Below are 21,368 nucleotides of genomic sequence, written 5' to 3' on the forward strand. Positions count from 1 at the left end.
TTGCATATTGCAAGCTTTCTGGGTCATTTTCAAAATTTTAGAGATTGCAAAAGTGAAACTTCTTTCTTCTAGCTTCTGTGTTTCATTCATAATCATTAGCGTACACATTTGCCCAAGTTAGCATCTAACGCCAGCGTACTATAGAATGAATTATGTGGAAAATGACAAATGCTGATAATAACAAATATGATAGGGGAAAGTGGGTGCCTTAAGAATGATGAATGCCATTTGTTTGTGGTGCCCACAGAGGACTTCAAAAACTGTTTTTTGTTGGAACTCCACATTAAGAAATCTCTTATTTTGCCAAATTAAAATAGCTGTCATTATTCTTCGTAAGTCTAGGGTAATGTTATTCTTATGCTGACAAACCAGCTAACCCAATTTTCCATCCTCATTGTGCATTTTCTCCTTGGCCTTGATTTTGCTTTGCGGTTACCGTTATTGTGGTTAATGGTTTGCTCAGATTTTCAGCGGTTTTGCTGATTCTCATCATATGTATATATTACACTGCCTATAGGTCCAAATGCCACTCTGATGTGTTTACAATTAGATTTCTGTGTAATAGTATGTTAAGTCATCTTGCAGTGTGATCACATCAGCTGCAGTGCAGAGAAAGTTTCCGACCAAACTCATCCTCAAACTTGACTAAAGTCTTTGTGTGCATCTTGCAGACAAAATCTGCCAACACACAGATCACAAATGCCTTTGTGGTTCTTTCCTGCTACAGTAGATGTCTGCATGGCCACATTTTTCCAAGATTGCACACTCAGACAGGCTCTCAAGGCCTGGATGAAAACAAGGTGAAAGCATTAATAGCTACACAACAGTAGCTGGAAATAATTTTTTTCATTTGCCTGACTTTCTTTTATAATCTCATCTCTTAGTTTGGCTGACAGTGTACTGCATGTCTCTTGGTTTCCTCTAATGTGCAAAACCTTTTGGTTGCATTTGGAAATGAAAGGAACTAGATTTAGGTTGCATGATTTTTTTTTTCCACAGTGATATTTCCTGTTTTGCTGGTTAACAGCCTGAAACATTTTGTAACATTTCATTGCAATCCAGAAGTTTGCACTCGGTTTGTTCTTTACAATATGTTATTTGGCTATTGTCCTAATAAAGCATTATGTGTAAAACAGGGATTTAAATCTAATATATTGATGTAAAAGATGGGCTTACATATTCTAAAATAGTTTTTGTCTTTTTATTGTACTTCTTCTTTTTTTGAAACTATTCATGACCCCACAGAACATATTTTATTATTATGTTTTTATTACGGTTTTTTTCCCTTCATTCCCCAAGCATTTTTTTACTCTAGACTATTATTTTCTATATTGAAACCTTGTAAGAAAAGGAAACAATTGTGCACTCATTCATAAACATAACTTCACTATATCCTGTGCTCCCAGGATTTATCTAACGTTATCATATTTACCAGGTTTTCTCCAGTGAATCTTGAGATAATAGGCGGTCAACAGAGTTATTCATGCTGATGAGTGAATTTTGTTTTATCGCAGAAAAATACAAATTCAACTGGGAAAGAGCTTTGAACTCATTACACTTCTGTTCTGGTATCTGTATTCAAAACAACAGGCTAATAGTAGCATGGGAGCTTTACAGTTTTGTTGCTGTGTATGAGCTAAAAAACAGAGCAACCAATAAGGTGATATGTGGCGTCTCAGTTAAATTGTAAGTTTATTACATTAACATTGACTTACAGTGTTTAACGAAATCTCACCAAAACAGGTTGACTGCTTTGGTGAGGATTTGTTAAACATGAAAATTTTCCAGATATTGTTTTATATCTTAACGCTGAGACACCAAGCTTAGCTGGTGTGGCACAGTTTGTACATTTAATTCAGTTTTTCAGTTTGTAGAGACTTTTATTGTGGCTTGCAAAGATGTCATTGTATGTGTGCCAATATCCCACTGTACTAGTCAACGAGGACAATCTTATCTGTGCCTGACATATGGAAGACAATAACATACACGATGCATTAAATCCTACCAAAGCTGCAACATTTCATACGATGGTAGCTTATTCTTTACGTGTTGTGCACTTTATGTGTGTGGAGTTATTTTTTTATTACATGAAATTTGTAGTCTATTGCGTTACAAGTAAGTACATTTTGGCTTGTCACAGTAGCACAGCTCTATTAAGCAAGAAGCAGCCTCCAGAGCTGACAAATGAAGCCAACATGGAATTGCCAGAAACTTCGGTCTTTTGAAAGAAAACTTGATTCTGGCTGTAACAGCGAGACAGTCCCAGCTGTGGTAGTTTTGAATCTTATAGTTTCATGCTCATTTTTTAAATTATGATACCAGTGACGCTACAGCCAAGCGTGCTTCAGGGCAGGGATACAAAGAGTGTTGTTGGGGAAAAAAATATTGATAAGCAATGTACTGTATTGCTTCCTTTTGCTGTGCAATTATCAGTACACTGGTGCCAAATGTCAATATCTTTTTATTAAAACACATAGGTACTCTAAACCAGAATCAATATTTCATGACTTTTAGTTAATGGGACTTAACTAATGCTTACTGAAGAGTGAAAAACCCATAGAGGAAAATAGATAATGGTAATAAAACACACACAGACTCACTCCATATGAAGTGTTTCTCTTGAAGTGTATCGCAGAATTACACAGAACTGGTGTATTCTGTGAGTATTGTGTACTGTGATACATTTGAAAGTGAACTTTAATTTGTAAGTGAAAGTCCTTGAACTGAATGTAACATCCTAAGAATGCAGTATAAATGTCTTTCTGTAAGAATTCAGATGCTATGCTCAGCAGTGTGGAGTGAGGTTTGGGATCGCTGTGACCTTCTCAGTGGCCTGAGAGTGTGTTGGCACGGCATGACTGATGCAGATTATCATAGTGGAGAAAGCCAATTACTCTGGTCATCACGGCACCCTCGGGGTCTCTCTTGGTAGAATGAAATGCATTACAGAACTCTCTGTACAGCGTTTTGTATTTCCTCTATGCTGATCCTCTCAGTTTGAGTGTTAATAGTGCAGTCAATGGGACCCTCCCATGCCTCAGAGGCCCTCTATGGCTCGGATGAGCTTCTGCTCCACAAAGCAGGGAGGTCGTGCCTTTTGGAGAAGCAGATGAATTACAGTCTCCTCTGTTTGTCTTCTCTTTCTATCCAAGACAAAACCCTTTTTATTTTAGACCCTTCTTAAAAGCTCCTCTCAGTTGGTGTCCTTGAACGACTACAGAATGAATAAGTCGGGTTGCGGAGTTGTGGTGTAAAAAACTATTCTGTGGGATTTTGTGAACAGAACAAATGGCTGCTGACCAGACCTTTCTTACCCTTGGTTTTGTTTTCCAAAACAGATTCGCTTACAAGAACAGAGAAGCTGAGATCACACCTGACGATGCTGCACCTGTAGAATGTACAAAGACCACAGATCAAGTAGAGTCGCAGGTAAGAGGCCTAAGTGGATGCTGCTGCCAGTGGGTAGTACATATATAAGAATTTTTACTGTGTTGTCTTTCTGAGCTCCTGAGTTCATTACTTAAAGTTATGGGAAAAGATTTACTAACGTGTTGCACCGGTGCAAACTGAGTTTTGGTGTTCACAAAAATGTTTCTACTGATATTTAGAGAGTGGAGTGACAAGACACACACACATATATGTATATGTATATGTATATATATATATGCAGCACACAATTTACTACAACACTGCAGCACACAATTTACTGCAAATTGCGCTGATATTTAACACAGAAAAAGCATTTCTTGTTTTTTATACTTGATATTGCAATGAACTGATGGTGCCTGGCCTTAAATAATCAGTGCAAATTTTTAAAATCACCTGTAAAAGTAACAATACCGATGAGCACTATTTGCAGATTGTGCTTACATGCTACTTTGTTCTGTTTAGTAAATCTTTACATTTATTTCTGATGATATCCTGTTTTTTGTTTTAACCTAAGGACCTGCCTCGTACTTTCATATATCTGAAATATTCCTGTTTAATAATGCTTATTATTTCATCTTCACTTTGGTTCTTTTGTGCAGACTTAGTGTTATTAGTGCCAAGGCTTTTGATTACTCTCATTCAAACTCACGTCTGTGATTTGAACAAGGCACAGGGAGCGCAGTGACACAGAGACGTATTGATATTTATGAACCGTAAAAAATGCGAATTCAACATAATGTCGCATTTAAATTATTTAAAGTAACTTCAGTGGAGTACTTATGTAAATATCTAACTTAAGTACAATTTTTCAATTTGCACACAATAGGAGAAAACCAAGGAACCGATTTTGTAACTTCTTGTTATGCAGAGACAACTAAGGCAGTCCAAAGGAAAGAACGTTTCCAATATACAGCTAGAGATATTTTCACATCCTTCACTTGAAAGGGATGAAAAACTGAAAAGTCAATTTTAACAACCCGGGAATATATAGAAAGCGTTTTTTTCTGAGTGCATTGTCTGCACTGCTTGTCGAAACAAAAGTGAAAGCTTCTGTTCACTTATAACAAACTGATAAACATTGGCCACTGTTGGCAGATTGTTTCAAGCTCAGCAGTGATGTTTGTTCTTTTAACTTTGGTGTAATTCTTAAATGCAAATTATGGATTAAGAAACTAAATTGTACACATGTGTGTGCATTCACCTACTGAATGTAGTGTTTTTATCTCTCTTCTTAAATATTGTTGAACCAAGCAGGGCATTTTGCATCTGTTGACACCCTCCACCTTATTTTTAACAATAATAACATATGCATTGTGAGATACTGAATACTGTTGACCTTAGTAAATCTTGAATTTTCCTTTGGCACTTTGAGAATTTTGACATTTTTGTCATCCAGTAGAATGCCTTGACAGGTACTGGATGGATTACCATGAAATTCAATGCAAATATCTGTTTTCCCTTGATGATGAATTCTCATAATTTGCATGATCCCTAGAGTTTCCATCTTCTGCTGTCATTTTGTCTAACATGTTATATTCATCTGTGATCTAGTCACTGAGAGGCTAGGGCACCACATGGAATGAAATGCCCTAAACAGAAAAGTCCATGATTTGACTCCCGGCTAGATAATCCTCTTCTGCTTGTTATTCCCCTGCTGTTTCCTGCATTGCTGGTCAGTCCACACTTTGCTATCTAAAACACCAAAATGAGATAACAATTTTATTTTCGAGTGCTTTTACAGGTTTATGACTTAACACCTGCAAAACTCGCACCTTGTTTTGTGCTTTTTACCCACTGCTAACACATGATCACCATTCCACTTGTTTTGTGAATAAGCATGTTGGAATTACCGCTAAGAGCATTTAGGCATTTAACATTTCCTTCAAAGCCTTCCTGTGTGCAGCCTTAAAAGCTGCTAACATGCCTATTCTTTCTCTTGTTATTTTTTTCCCTTCAGACAGATAGTTATTCCACCTCAGAATATTTTGTTTTTTCTGACAAACTATGCCACTAACATAAGTACCTAACACAGAAAAAGAAGTACAGTAGTACTTAATAACTGGGCAATTTTGTTTTGCATAAGCAGGTGATCCATTATGCATTACATTAGCCATGGTATTACCATGGTTCAGTCCCCTATTATGGAGTTTTTGAAAACACCGGGATCTCACAGTACATTGTCTGAAAATAGAAATTGAACCGGGTAAGAAACTGACGAATTGCTAAAGAGGAAGGAAAGAGAGGGGGGAATGAAAAGCACCTTACTTGCTGGGCTTTGGCCGATGAGTGTGTCCTTTCCCATTACTCTCACACAGCGCAATATGCAGGTCAGTCAGGTGATAATGAATGCTCTGTCTGATACTTGGCCTTTCTCCCTCCATGCTGCTCGTCTGGTTTGCTCTCTCTGCTGTATCCTCTCTGTTTCTTCACTTTTTTTAAAACCAGGAATCCCATCTTCTCTTTATTGGGAAACATCTTGCAGTTTAAATGTGTCTCGGGTCAGTTTGTGAGACAGTATAGATGTCAAGTTTTCTGTCTCCTTCTTAATTAATCAAAACCCAACTCCAACCCACAGTCGTCTGATGGTGAAACCTAATTTTGTCAGCTTTATATGAAGAAAAACGGAAGGAACGTTTTGTTAGTAGATCATTCACTTTAGTCTCCACAGTGCACACAGAGCTAATCAAATTCTGTGCACACTGACTCCCACTGCATGACCATCTGCAATAGGAAGGAATGTGATCATGCATTCAGTCAACGTTTGGCTGAAATAAATAAAAGCAAGTTGAATATGTAATATTTTGACATTTCTTGTAAACAATAAAGTATTAATAAAAATCCATTATTACTATTATTTTGGAATTCATACTTTTTATATGGTAATTTTCTTTTGAGGAGGAAAACAAAAACAATGTTGGTATTGTACTTTAATTACACTTAAAAAAATGGCAAGTTTCTTAAACTGGACTTCTTGGTTTTTAGCGGTTTTATATTTTTCCTTAGAAGTGCACCAATCCTGTGATTGACAATTGTAACTACTGATAATAATTTTAATTTAATTTGATGCAATAGATGCACTTTGAAATAATTTGTGTGTTCTTGTTTTTCACATTGGTACCAGTTAGGTTTTTGTTATGTTAATGAGTGATTAAGTTATTTTAGCTTACAAATAATAAAGAAATCGCCCTGTAAGGTATCTCATAGAGTTGGCGGTTACAACAACATCTTAAGGGTTCCCCACTTGCAGCAAAGATACTTTCAGTGTGTTAAGAATGAAACATTAAGTAGCATTAAATAACTGAAAGTCTATTAAAGCTTGATAGGAGGTTTGAGGCTTTGGCACTTTCCTGAATTGGCAAAAATACCTCCTCTACCTTCAAGATAGCAAGACTGTTTTGGCACTGTCTTTGGGAAACTACATATATTACAAATGAATTCATCAGAAGAGATTATACAAACATTCAAGCAGGGCTCTCTTAGAATTCAGAGCTGCTTTTATATCTGCAGGGATCTATAGGTCTACATGTCCTTTCTCAGACAAACTGATAAATGTTTAGAATATGGATGAAATGTTTTCACATTTCTGCTTTAAGCTCACCATACTCTCTTTAACCTGGGGAGCGAGATGTCTGGCTACAAGACATTGCCTGCCTTTGTGTTAACTTGGGGGCAGTGGAGTTTCATTCCAGTGCAAGGCTGATGGTACATTTGGTGCCAGGAATCACAACAAGCTTGCTGTGGAACACAGCTGCCAAAATGCACGGCTGGTGCCCGCTTGCTCTCATAAACTGATTTAGCTTCTGTCAGAAGACTTGCAGCATCTCAATGCAGCGTGTTAATGTTGTAGAACAGAGAAATGTGATTTCCGATCACCTCTTGTGGCTATAATGATGGCGATGCAGGAGTGGTGTTTGTGTCAGTGGATTCTCTAGCTGTGGGAAATAGTGGGGCTACAAGCATTGTTAACAACATTTCAGCAGTGCAGAGGGGTTAACAGTTATTTTCACTCCATTTGGGACACACTTCCATCAATATTCATCCTGAGGGAAGACTCTCCAGAGGAAGGACTGCCCTCCTTTTGGATTTTGCCTAATCCGGTTTCCAGAACAGATGCTGATGTCACCAAGGCGCCTACAGTAACTCCCTCGTCTCTGATCATCATGAAAATGATGGCAAACATTGTTTTCCTTCTCAAAACATGTTAGCTCCAAATATTTTTCATGGTGGCTTGTTACTCCTCCACAACTCATTAAATTCATCCAGGGGGAAATGCACCAGTATGTGAACGGGGACACTGTGAGCTCACTTAATGAGGCGTGACTTATGCAGGGGAGTCACCTTAACCTTTCCTGTCCAGATGATCATCAGCTAACCATCAGTCAGGCTGCAAGGATATGAGGTTAGGTGGGAGGAGGAGAAGAAGGAACAGGTAATTAGAAAGGGAAGATTTAAGGAAGATAGAGGTCAGAGATAACTAGCAGGAGCCCAAAAGACACAGATGTCCACCATCCTCAGGAGACATTTCTGCACTGGCTGTCTCCCTTCATACAGTGCAGTGGAGTTAATGACATTTTCTCGTGTCTGGGCTACAAGCCCACCATTCATTGATCTCAGCGTGGTCAACACCGAATATCTCAGCAGTCACTTTAGACTTATAGGCGTTCTGCTGAGCAAAACCTTTTTAAATATCATCTGCTTTCCTTCACTGAAGCTACCTGAATCATCTTCTTTGACTGGAAAAGGGCATGTTGATACAGCATGGAGCTCTCTTACCATGTGAAAACAGGACTGTGTGACATGACAAATTAGTCAATAGAGGCAAACAAACAGTGTCAACATCTCATGGGAGAAATAGTCATAAATGTTTAGTGGAAAGGGAAATATTGAGTGAAACGGATGCTTGCTTCTAAGAAGAAAGCTATGTCTCTCTGAGCCGCTGTTAAAATTTTACTGTGATAGTTGTTGATGAGGTCCAGCTTCTGTTTAATATGTAATAATTGAATTTGAATAATTCATTCTAAGAGTTCCCCGTTAACTAAACAAATATATTAGGCAGGAAATTAGATCTCACTGGGTCAGCTGTTCTATGTATTTCTGCTTTATTACATGAAACAGAGATGAGCTGCATGATATGGACTCGCGATTTTAGAAACGTGGTCAAGTCTTCTCACATAAGACATTTTGAAATGTTCTAGCCAAAATTACTACTCACTTTCAAGTCCACCAATTTATTTGAGTAAAGAGGGCTCGAATGTCACCGAACACACACGTTCTCACATGAAGCCATTAAAGCGAACCAAGGCTGCTTTCATCTGCTGAGGCACAGAGTCAAATTAATGTTTGATTTGAATGTTTTGCTACACTAAGCAGGCCACAAAAAGAACATTATTGTACAAAAAAAAAAAAAAATCAAGACATCAGACAAACATCATTCCCTATGGACACTGAAATTGAATGAGAGCATGCACTGGCTGTTACTCATTACTACCGGCTGACAGGGGTAATTGAATTCTGCCTGGAAAACATTCACTTTATTTATGACGAGCATTTTCTGGTGAAAATGTGGACAGCAGAACAGAGAGTGTTCGTTGCAGGAGTGAGTTTGTTGTTTTGCATTTTTAATATCTCTAAATGTGGATGATAAATAAGAAACTCGTGGCTGATAATGCTGTGTTTGTGTCAACTGATGCTCACCAAAGTATCTCTTAGATTTCTCCAAAGTTTTAATGCAGTATAATTTGCATGTGTTCTGCTGTTGTTTTTCCTAACCTACTTTGGCATCTGAAGCTGGAAGCATACCCATCCAATATTTTTCAAAGGCTAGGCTGTAATCCAAATGCTCAAGAAAGACATGTTTTGTTATTACATATTATGACATGGTTCTGAAGTCTTTCCATTGTTACATAGCCTACATAATTCAAACCGGGGTACTGGGTTAGCAGCCTAGTTTCATTTTTACTGGATCTGCGATAGACAGGGAACCTGTCCAGGGTGTAACCCGCCTGTGACCCAGCGACAGCTAGGACAGGCTCTAACCCCACTCTGACTATGAATTGGGTAAGTGAAACAAAAAAGATGGATATGTTTTATTTTGAAAAAGTGGAATTTCTATACAAATTGATAGAACACTGAGACTATAACTCTGCATATAATAGGAAATCAGTAAGCAGTTGTTTTTGTGCTGCCTGCAGTTTATATTCTTGGTAAATTGTACCTGCAGAGCGTATCTGTCATGTGGTGTGACAGTTTAGGTGTTTCTCATACTTAAAATGAATTCTACTTGGCTCATTTGAAGTATATTCTAACCAACATCCAGCAGCAGGTGAATTTGCGGATTTTATTGGCAGGAAATAACGGCATACTGATAAAACACTGCTGTTTGTCAAAGGCGAAATCAGGTTTGCTTCATTAAAGCTGTTAAAAGAGTCACTGACAATATTTACTGATGCTAGAGGAAAGACAGAGTAGTTGTACGTACTGTCGTAACTGTACTTGAATGAGCCCAATACCTTGTTTGTGGAATAGTGTTCTTCTGACTTCACAGTGGATGGAAAATTGAGGGCAATTTTGTGTTTTGGAAAAGGGTGATGGAACTCTGGCCTTTGGTAAATACTTTTATTTACCTTAGAAATGATTGTGTGATGGCAGTGGAAACCCAGGTATTGGTAGGGCAGAAGGGAAAATCATTTGACACAGTGGCTATTTCCTAAACGTATCTAGCTTTTATTGACCTGAACTATACAACCTCAATTTTGGCTTGTGTATATGCATGCATCTTTGTGTGTATGTGCATGTCTGAATACAGCCTTTCAATTCAAAACCTACGCAATGCAACAGTCCTGCAATACGCTTCTCCTTTTTTTCTGCAGGTTATAGTGTTTTTGCCAAAGGCTAGATCAAATAAAACTCAATTGAAACATTAAAAAAAAACAATAAAATATCACAAAAAAAGGTTTTGTTCTTGATAGAGGTAGGAAACTTGGTGTAAGGAACCTTCAGCATAAACAGACTAATTAAATAAATCATTGAGAAAAGAACATAGAAAACAGATCAGATTTTTAAAGTGAGACATCTTATTATTTCACGAAAAATAGATGTTTGATAGCAGCATGTCTCAAAAAGTTAGTAAGCAACAGAAGGCTAGAAAAGTAATTGGTACTAAAAGGAAACAGCTGGAGGAATTAACTAATTAGGTTTATTGGAAACTAGTCAGCAACATGATTGGGTATGAAAGGAGCATCTTAGAGAGGCAGATTTTCTCAGGAGTAAAGATGGACCAAGGTTCACCAATCTGCAGAAAACTACGCCTACAAATGATGCAGCAGCTTCAGAATAATGTTCATCAGTGTAAAACTGTGATGACTATCTCATTATTTAAAGTACATAATATCATCAGAAGACCAGAATCTGGAGAAATGTATGTAAATGTACATTTTAAACCACATGCTGCATGTACAACAACAAAATCTCTGTCTATAGTCTAAATCTTTCACCAACTAAAAACATAAAGCATCATGTAATTAATGCTTCACTGAGTTTGCCTTATTTATTTTCTTAAGATTTTCTTGTTTAAACAATTGAAGAAGTTATTTTCCTGATCAGTTGTGAATATGAGCTTATGAAAGTTGAAAATCATTGCATTTTATCCAGCAGCCCAACTTTTGTGGAATTGAAGTTGTAACTTCCTTTCAGTGCTCATTTTATTCCATAGCCCTTCACCCATGTAGCATGTTTATCAGCGCACTTGCTCGAGGGATGAGTAGTACTATATGTATTTGAAGTTATTATAATGAAATCATTTAATGCAATAGCTTTATGGTCATTTTGGAGGCTGTATATAGTGCATTACCAGTGATATCTTGATCACTTTGGTATAAACTAAAATAGAAAAGCTGTTACTCAGTACTGACTAATTGTTAGCAGCTGATTTGACACCTCAGTAAAACATTCTCAACAAAAGCTGATATTATCTTTATAATTGTAAGTTTCACATTAGCTGAAGTGGCTGGTACTTAATGAAGTAAAACAACAGCTACAACATGAATGTTGCCAGGAAAAATCTTTTCTCAGGAAAAATGGTTACAATTTTTGAAATCTTTCCAAAATGAACACACTGTTTATTTCACCTTAAATGAATAGTAAACCTCAGGTGTTAACCATTAGAGGCTGAATCAAATGTACTAGTCAGAAAAAGGAGATGCTCTCCATTCCGGGATGATTGCAGCCTGCAGCTGTGCAATGGTCATTGGTTTTGATTGCCTCTGATGAACATAGTGTCCCAAGCGTGCTTAGTAGGGGACATATCAGGACTAAATACTGGCCAAAAAGTCTGTGGTTATGGTCCTGATCCAGAAGGACCTGCACTACACTGGCATCGAAACAGTCGCAGACTTGGGGACCTGCCACAAGAATGGCACAAGGACGATGTTGGAGTACCTCACCTTAATCAAATTTCGACCAGATTTGGATCAGATTAGGTGCTCCGCGTGCAGCACGGCTGTACCCCAGCCTTGATCAACGAATGACAATGTTGTGTATACACTGTTTTAATCTTACATTTATTTATTTACTTTTACTAGCATAAACAGCGGGCAGGTAATGTTGTTGTCTCAAGGGGGAGTGTTTGGGATCAGGGATAAGAGGATCAAGTGACCACTGCAGCGATACATTTCAGAAACATTCTCATGGATGTTTTTCATGTCTCTGTACACAGCTTGTGGCTAATTATGGAAGCATAATAGTGTTTGCTCTGCTGTTTTGCTTGCGTAATTAATCTTATTACTGTGTGTTGATCAAACCAAAACAGTGTTTACAGTCGCAGAAGTTTCAGTCATTTTTAACAACTAGTGCAACCCAGATCATGCCAGATCATAGGCATTTGGTGGGTGTGAAAGCCAGCAGGCACATATGTTGTCTGCTATTGTTAAAAAAAAGAAGAAGAAAAAACGAGGACAGCTAAAAGGATAATCTCAATAAACACGTCGCTGCTAATAAACACAAAACACATTAAGTGAACCTGAGGAGCACAGCTAATGCTATCTGAGGCAGCTGTTTAATAATCACATTGAAATGTGCCTTGTGTTAGAGGCTTGCATTCACTTAACTTTTAATAATTCTGCCCAAATATCATGGCAGTTTTTCCCAGAGGCTGCGAATTTGTTGGTAGTTTATTTCTGCACTTTAATGATCTTTCCTAAATTTCTCACATGCACAGATTGTTGTGAAAGCGTAGCATGAAACTTTTAGCTACTTTGGGGGAACTGCTCATACGAACGACAGTGAAGTTCACATCCTGAAAGGTCACCCACCAACTCTGAAGTACATCTGATGAACACTTGGGGGGAAAAGGCAAAGAACTGAAACCCACACAGACATTTGTCTGTGCGTTTGCAGCTTTCCTGAGAACTGCTCATCCATGCAAAATGAGTGATTGAAGTCATTTGTCGTAGTTAAAAGGAAACCTCTTCAAGTCAAAATATGAAAACTGCTCATCCAAAGTGATTTTAAAATGGACACTGTATTTACTTGGGTCCCTTGAAATGCATTTGTCAGATTTGAAGTATCAGCTGAATGGCTCCATCCAGCAATTTTCTGTTACTTAGATGTTTAAAAGACTTCAGTATCCCACAAGCCAAAATTGGGTTAAAATTGAAAGATTTAGTAGACTTCCAGATCACACATAGCTGTTGTTTTAATTCCATTCAGATGGCTCTATGTTGTCATCACTTCCCTGTCTTGCAAGCAATGACAAAATGCAGGAATCAAATCAAATTTGTGTTAGCGCAGTTGTGTCCATTTGGTTGAAATTTGCCCCTTATAAATAAGTAACCCAACTTAAAGGGAATGCAGAGACAGCTTTTGAAAAAACAAACAAATGCATCAAAGATTAAAAAATACAGTATGAAACGTACAGACGGTGACTGCAGCTTCAGCTCTTTGTATGTTATAACTTCACTTTTTTCGGCAGCTGGCTGACAATGGACCAATAACAGCACCCGCAGAACGGTTGTAGCACTTATTTTTAGCACTGCCCCCATCTGACAACAGATGATCACTGCAAGTAGATGGCCAACAGACTGTTACTGCCACTGAGCCCATGATACTCCAAACATAAGACTTAAGTGAACTAATCAGCTATTCGGCAGCCTTATATTATATTGGAAGGGTAGGATGATGATTATTGTGACAGTTCAGAGGCCCAGACAAAGAGGCAAAGTGACAAACAAATAGATGGTAAATAGAGGCAAAATCTTTTTTGATGTTAAAAACTAAACTTCAGGTAAGACATGCATAGAATGGGCATCATGTGGCTGTTTGATCATATAAAATGGCAGTTAAATACTGAGTAGAAAATAACACGCACATGCACTTTTGAGCCAATCAAATTATCAATTAAAGTGGTCTTAAATTGTGCAGTAAAATTAACAGTAGCTAGCAGCACAAATTGTGTGGCTAACAAAGCCTACTTTTAGACTAATTGGTTAATTATTACAGATTTGTATTTAGTGAACATCTCTAAACATTTATAGTCTGTTTTGATGATACATAGGCGTAATAATAGGTTGGCCCCTTATCAGCCCATAATAATAATAATAATAATAATGTTCTAAATGGGGACTTCAGGTGTGCATGTTGGGTATTTACAGCTCTTTGCCTGATATATAAATTATGTAATAACAAATTGGTTCTAAAAGGGGTCTGTATTTATCCAGAGATATTCAGGGCTATATAAAAGCCAGGAAATGTAGAATTTTTAAATAAAGTCTAGTCCTCAGCGGGGTTGTTCACAAACACACACAAGCACACACACAGGTGGAGACATTTCTTACTTTATTAAAGAGATGTAGACTATTTTTCATATCTTCAGAATAATTTCAGTGAAATACACTTTTTTTCTGAAACCATCATGGAGACGCAGAGTCAACTTAGAAACCTGACTGGCTGTAGATCAAGTAAAGAAACTATATATGGTATAATCACTTAAAATCACAGATTTGCTGAAAATTCTTATAGAGATTATAGTAGCAAGTGGAAACCGGCACATTTTTAATAAGAGCATAATCACTTACTAGTTGGACAAGTGCTCTCTTAATGTATTTATTTTAAATCATAGAGATTATCTGCAGCTTCAGCAGTGGAAGAGATGCCTCTCACCCAGTCTGCATGCTGAGTATGGCACTGGAACGGTAATCTCTATGCTTCTCCTCCTCCAACCGGCAAGCTGCAGAATGACACCTTCTTCAAAGCACAGCTGTCAAAAGTTTGGGACAGATTACTTGGCTTTCATGCGCATGTATTGCTTGGGTGCACCTTTAGGAGATTTTTAAATGCAAAGTTGGAAATGTGCATCTTGTCTATCTGGCATTCAGCTCAGCAGCCGGTGCGTGTTAGTGATTCCTCTTGTTCGCTTTGAGTGACTTGCCGTAGGGGGGGTAGTTCGGCTTCAGCTCTCCGTGAAAACATCATCATCTCTTGACAGCCCATCATAGCTCGGGCTCGGCTTTATAGCACGGTGAATAGCGGGAGTTTTGCCAGAGACGCTAGCTCCCACGGACACGCTCTCAACCTGAACAGTTCGCCTGCACGCTGCGTGTGTCGGAGGCGAACTGTAGTGTTCCCCTTCAGTCACCAGCCGGGCACGTCGTGAGGGCGGGCTCGCCTGCCGTAGCTAAAAGGTCCCGCTTCGACTAGCTGCTCTCATTGCAGTCCAGTCTGCCGAGCGGAGCGGACTGACTGAGGAACAAGCCCCGTCTCCATTCAAGGATTTTTTTTCTCCACTTCATACACTTCGTCCTACAGCACAGGACCGACGGGAACCGCACACCGCCTTCTGTGGACAATGTTTCTCTTGCAGTACACAGGTATACACGCGTCAAGTTTTATTCTACTCCCGGTTATATTAACAGCAGAGATGTTATTTATTTCCCCCCATCTACTTATTCTGCTGCAGGCTACAGTACAGTGTATTGGCGCACGGCAGTTGGCGCACGTTTTGCCACATTTTGTCGCTCATCTGCGTTATTTGATAGAAGTTATAAGAGCAGGCTTGGAGATTTCCTAGCTGTGTTTAGTCTCTAATTGTCGGGCGTGTACCAGCTTTTGAAACCGCAATAGAAGAGCCGTGCTGCCCGTCTCCGCTGTGGTAGCGTTGTTTTTTCGCGTGTCTGAGCATTTGATGTACAATGGGTGAGCTTTATAATGAGAAATGACCTGCAGTATTTCCCTGTGCGGATGTTACAGTTATCACTGTAACGGAGTCGTAGCTGTAACCTGGACTAACCAGATATGCTTTTTTATTGATGGAAGTTTTCAGAATAGATTGAATCCACGCTGACGCCGGATCACTGCTGTTGAATATCGCATATTTTCACATGCTATTCAGTCCGGTTTCTGTTGTGTTTGGGCAGCATCATCGAGCCTGGTGAGACATTATAGTGGATGGGCCTATCTCGCAGGGTAAGCAAGTTGTTTGGTTTCTTTGCTGCGACGTCCAACAATTAGGATTTCCGTGTCATTTATTCCCTGAATCCCGGCGACACATAAGGAGCTCTGTTTTAAATGGGACATTTTCTCTGGGCTCACAGGATCTAATTAAGCAAGCGATGTTGTTTGAACTCTCACATTAACCTGCTTACTCTGCTTTATTCTGGCAGTCCTCTGTTTATAGTCGGGGTAAATTTGCCTCAGATGTTCCACAGCTTTGTTGTTGTTGTTGTTGTCTGTCCTAATCTTAATTTTCTCGAGCGATGACTTGTCAAAGATTAGTCTCATGTCATTAATTTCCGAATGCAATGACTAAACAAAGCGGTTTCCTGTTCCCCACTGTATGTGCAAAAGTAAAGCAAAGTTGTCACACCTGTGAACAATTATCAATATTATTAAACCATAAATCCGAAATCCTTTATTTAAATGTCTTTAAATGTTTGGTTTTTTTGGTTATTTTATGTCACTATGCAGTGATGAAAAAAGAATTAACAGAAGTCTAATAAAACGAGTGATTCAAGGGGGGCAGAGGCTAGTGCTCTTGTCCAGTGAATAAAAATGTATTTCTTGTCCTTTCCTGATTAGAGGGTTTTCATTTTTCCGTTATACTCTCATTTATCTTGCACAGACAGACAGGATCAGTTCCCTTCTCCTATTTCCTACCCTTCCAGAGGCACAAACATGCCTTGAATCAAATTGAGTGAATGGAGGTCGAGTGCCTCCCTATGACCACTGGGAGAGAATAGGTCCATCAGGCCTTGTGACAGCCATTTACCTCCACACTGCTTTAGTCCTCTCTGATCAACTGGCAGAGCATCTTTAGATTGCCTTTAATGGCGTGAGGGAGGGAGGCACTTTGCTCCCTAGATCTGTCAGAGAGACCGGATTTATAGGTTGTACATAGAGTGCTTGAGAAGCAGCTTAAATATTTCAGCTCTCTTTGGCATTGGATGATAGCGCTGCAGAACAAATTAAGACTGAATACAAAGTGGACTGCTGTTTAATGCCAGGAGATTTAGCAACTTTGGAAACTCTTAAATTTTAATTGGTTGCTGCATGACAATTTGCAGTTTCTAAGTGGAGCTCTTATAGCAGTGCTGGCTGACGGAAAGAAAAATGTGACAAAAGACGGGGGGAAAAGTAAAAATGTGACTTTTATACAATCAGGAAATGTTTGATATAGTGAAACAAACTACTTCAGTGACAGCCTGACTAAGCAGGAATTTACTTGGTCTCGTCATAAATTGCTCTGTTTGGTAAGTTAAAACGTAGACCTCACATAGGATGCTTCCTCTTTGCCTTAGCAATTCAAAGTCAAATCGCAGGCCTTATAAGCGAATAAATGAAACTAAGATTAATACCATAATAACTACACAGGACTATTAAGAAACTCTCTGTTGTTATAATTAAGGTGTGCTGGACCTGGAAAAGTAAACCAGCTGACTGGAGACCTGCTAGTTTATTAATCTTTGTGTCACAGATATAAGTGTTTGTGGCAATCACGAGCATATCAGCTTAAAATGGAAAAGCAATTGGCTTCAGTTTCATCCACTCTTGCGATAATCTCAGAGAGTCATTTCCTGACTCAGCCGGCCCATTGGAATTCTGTCACCTGACTGCTCCGAGTTGCACTGACAGACAGGTAGGACGCTCTTTAGATTACTGATGAGGAGAGCTGTGCACTCAAAAAGTGTGAGTTCCACTTCAGAAGCTTTGGTAAAGTGTGTGGTGTTGTCTGTTAGGCAAATCTAGCTAGTCTGGGTAGTGCTGCTTGTACAGGCATTATTAATATGGCTCGTGTAAATTGAGTTTGAGGACTTGCCAAACATTTTAACTCACTGGTAAGAATCTAAGGATTTTGTAAAACTGGGTGAAAAACCTCACTTGGATCCAGTATTATCTACTTCATGTACTATATATCACTGTAGTGTGCGTCCGGTCAAAAATTGAATAAATAAAAGTAAAAGTGGCAACTTTATAGTTTAGAATTCTGGCTTTTTATATATAGAAAGAAATGTTACCATTTTACCTTGCAGAATTATCAGTAAGTTTTTAATATTTGTACCGTTCATATTTTGCCATGGGGTGCTATTAGATTTTGACCAGTGATATTATGGTAGTGTTTTTTTTGTTTTGTTTTTTTTTTGTCATTATGGCCAAAAAAGTGTGTGCAGCATTTTGTCCTTGATATGCTCATGTCAAAGTGAAACAACTGGTTTCATTTTCAGCCAGAATTTCAAGGGTTTCCTCTTAAAGGATGTCCTGATGTCCCCTCAGTACACTTCAAGAAATGCAGCTGCACTAGGGCCCAGCTGTTTAAATCCTTCTCTCCCTAAACATAGTCATGTGTTTGGCTTACAGATCTATAAAAGCTCCTACCTTTTTCCTCGCCCAAAGATTCCCTTTTACCAATACTAGTAGATGGTGTTGTTGCATTTATCTAAAGAGTGAAAAATATGGATGATCTAGAGAGACAAACTAACCCTACCTGTTTTTCTAAACAGCTGTTGTTTCCTGGGTTTATACTGCTACTTGTGACAACTGATGGCATAAGTATCAAATGACATTTTTTAAAAGCTGTATTAGTTTTAAAAACAGCACTCTAAAACTAATTGGTAAGTTTTACAGTGCAGAAATGCATAAAAGTCTTCCATAAACCTTATTTGTGGGAAGCAGTGTGGATAACAGTGTTTCATCCTTAACCTTCTGTCTTGAAACAACAGGAGCCATTCATTAGAAACACTTTACAAAGCTCCCAATAGGAAAATGATGTATATCACTATTTACAAGGTGGTTGGCTGCTTTCGTCAAGTTATTTCCTTTCATTCGGTGCTATCACTCCTGCACCCCATCTGTTAGTCTGATGTTTAAGACTGTTGGTGTGGTGACTTGATTGTTTGCCTCACTGCTGGTCCTAAATCTGTGTAGCAGCCTACTGTAGTGTAATGATTGTTGCTAATTCCTGTGTCTAATGTGCACTTGTATGTGCCCTCCAGGAATCCTGTTTAACTTAGTCTAAGTGTTCAGCCTCTGAATTACAACAGAAGTGCTAAAGTGAAGCTAAAAATCTGTTCAGGTTAAAGAAATGTATATTAGCTTGTGGAAGTTTCCTGTGAGGATCAGCAATGTTGGCAGCAGCCGCAGTTCAACCTGCCATCTGGTATTGAGTAGCTAAGAGAGCTTGGCAGCCTGAAGGCAACCAACTCAGGGGCTCCAATGCTATCACTGACAGAGCTCTTCATTACTAATCACTTTCAAGATAAGCAGGCACGCAGAGAACCTTGAAATTGAAGGTAAGGACTTTGCAACAGCAAGTTCAGGAGCTACATGAAAGATGAAGGGAGCCATCAGCCTTATTCTACATTTAAAGTTTGTGAGATGGGATTGTGGCTGCAGTGCTGCTGATTTAAACCCAGCTGACAGTCCCTTTGAGCAGAAGACAAGAGAGTAGTGGTTTGAAGAAGCTGGATTATTCTGTTCACCAGGGAGATGCTGTACAACTTTTCTACGTTTTCATGACTTCTCTCAAAAAACCTATACTGCAGTGGTTCAAAAATTCTGTGTAATTTGCAATCCCATGGGAGTTTTGGTAGGCTAAGGCAAAATTTAACAGAGAGATTGTATTCTGTCACTCAAATAATGTTCATGTGCACCCATATTTCACAATGGCTCGCTCTTAAATGTAAACACACTTTCACTTGTGCCGAATCAGTTCAGACCCTTCAAACCAATACTGTCTGAACTGACATGGTCTGCATCAAGGGGGAAGAAAGCAGTAGGATTAACAAAGATCTGGTCAAAAGATTATGCACTGAAAGATAAATTCCAAGAGATTTAAACATGGCAGATGTGGAATGGTGATTAATAACGCACAACGTAACTCAAGTTAAATTTATATTGTTCCTAACTTTTTATGTGTTTGTTTGCTTGATTAAGGATAATTGCTTATAAGAACTAATTGGCCAACCTTTGGTTTGTGGACCTCGGCATTAGCTTTGTGAACTAAAGTAGCAGTCCCCAACTTTTTTTTTTGTGCCACGGACCGATTTATGTCCAACAATATTTTGTTGGATATTTTGTTGCCTTCAAGGTGTTGCGGATAAATACAACAAAATAAAACCAGTACCGCTACCAAAAAAAAGATTTATTCATAACACACGGGAAAAGACCCAGGGAAACCGAGTTAACGATAAAATGATAACTAAATAATGATAAAAACTGATTAAACTGGATAAGCCTTTACAACATTAGGCAGCAGCATCCTAGCGAATCATCAAAAAAGTTGTTTATATAGATTCACTGACTGACTGGTCAGGGACTGGAAATGGCTGATTTTTAGCATGCTCTGCCTGGACTGGTGATCATCTAGTGCAGGGGTGGGCAATCTCAGTCCACGAGGGCCGGTGTCCCTGCAGGTTTTAGATGTGTCCTCGAACCAACACAGCTGATTTAAATGGCTAAATTATCTCCTCAACATGTCCTGAAGTTCTCCAGAGGCCTGGTAACGAACTAATCATGTGATTCAGGTGTGTTGACCCAAGGTGAGATCTAAAACCTGCAGGGACACTGGCCCTCGTGGACTGAGATTGCCCACCCCTGATTTAGTGAGTCTCGGATTTCAAGCTGATTTATTTTACACATTAGCATGGAGCTTGTCATTAGCATGACATGTCCATGAGTAAAATCGTTTTGGGTACAAGACAAATAATGATAGCTCTTTTGGGCTGTATCATTTCATAGTAATGGAAGATAAGAAAAGACAACTCTGACTGAAATGGTTGTAAAATATTACACTTACCTGGTAATGTGGTACTTCTTGGATAATAATCCTTAGTATTTATTTTTATGGTATTTTTTTGCTGTATCAAGCAGTGCCAAAAACCCCCCAAAAAACTTCAAAGTAGCAAAATGTATACCATGATGGATCACCAGAGGGATGTAGGACACAAATGTTGTTCATCCTGGAAGTTAACTGTGCCCACTGCTGCTTCAGAGATGGTATTACAATAAATCATCTTGCTCACAATTGTACGATAAATCGAGCCACTAAATTTAACTTCTATATCACAGTTGCATTTTATTTGGATTTGTTTTTCTTTAAATGTAAGAATAATGTATTGCATATACTGTGGATTAATTTGGGAGAAAACAAAATTTATTAGAATAAGTTGCATGGTATTTATGTCCCTTTTGCTTCTTTCCTATGAATAAGTTGTATAGGAGCTGACCCTCTTGGCCAAAATCTGTCCTTCACAGCATCGATATGTTTAACATTTCCCCCCATAGCTTAGACCATGACCATTCAGCAGTTTGGACCAAAGAACAGGGGGTGTCCAGAGATTGCTTGTCTGGAAAGCAGCCATCACTCTACTGTAATAGAGACTGAGAGCTTGGATTTATATGGCTCTTACTTTGGGAAGAAGGATTGGCTTAAGGGGGGGAAGGAGCTTGAAAAC

The 21,368-nt window shown here is 38.7% G+C and overlaps 1 protein-coding gene across 5 annotated transcripts in view; it reads left to right on the forward strand.

Moving 5' to 3' along the window:
- Positions 1-21,368, forward strand: part of enox2 (ecto-NOX disulfide-thiol exchanger 2) — a 177,562-nt gene that overhangs the window by 39,691 nt on the left and 116,503 nt on the right. For 4 of the 5 annotated variants that reach the window (XM_025910733.1, XM_025910732.1, XM_025910734.1 and 1 more), the window contains one exon: positions 3,339-3,429. In XM_025910733.1, coding sequence (XP_025766518.1) covers positions 3,396-3,429 — 34 coding nt within the window. In that variant the 5' untranslated portion in view covers positions 3,339-3,395. Of the gene's footprint in view, positions 1-3,338; positions 3,430-14,698; positions 15,291-21,368 lie in introns of those variants that run through there. The other variant, XM_005467371.4, reaches the window with a different exon arrangement.

Source organism: Oreochromis niloticus, linkage group LG2, assembly GCF_001858045.2.
Source record: "Oreochromis niloticus isolate F11D_XX linkage group LG2, O_niloticus_UMD_NMBU, whole genome shotgun sequence".
Taxonomy (NCBI): domain Eukaryota; kingdom Metazoa; phylum Chordata; class Actinopteri; order Cichliformes; family Cichlidae; genus Oreochromis; species Oreochromis niloticus.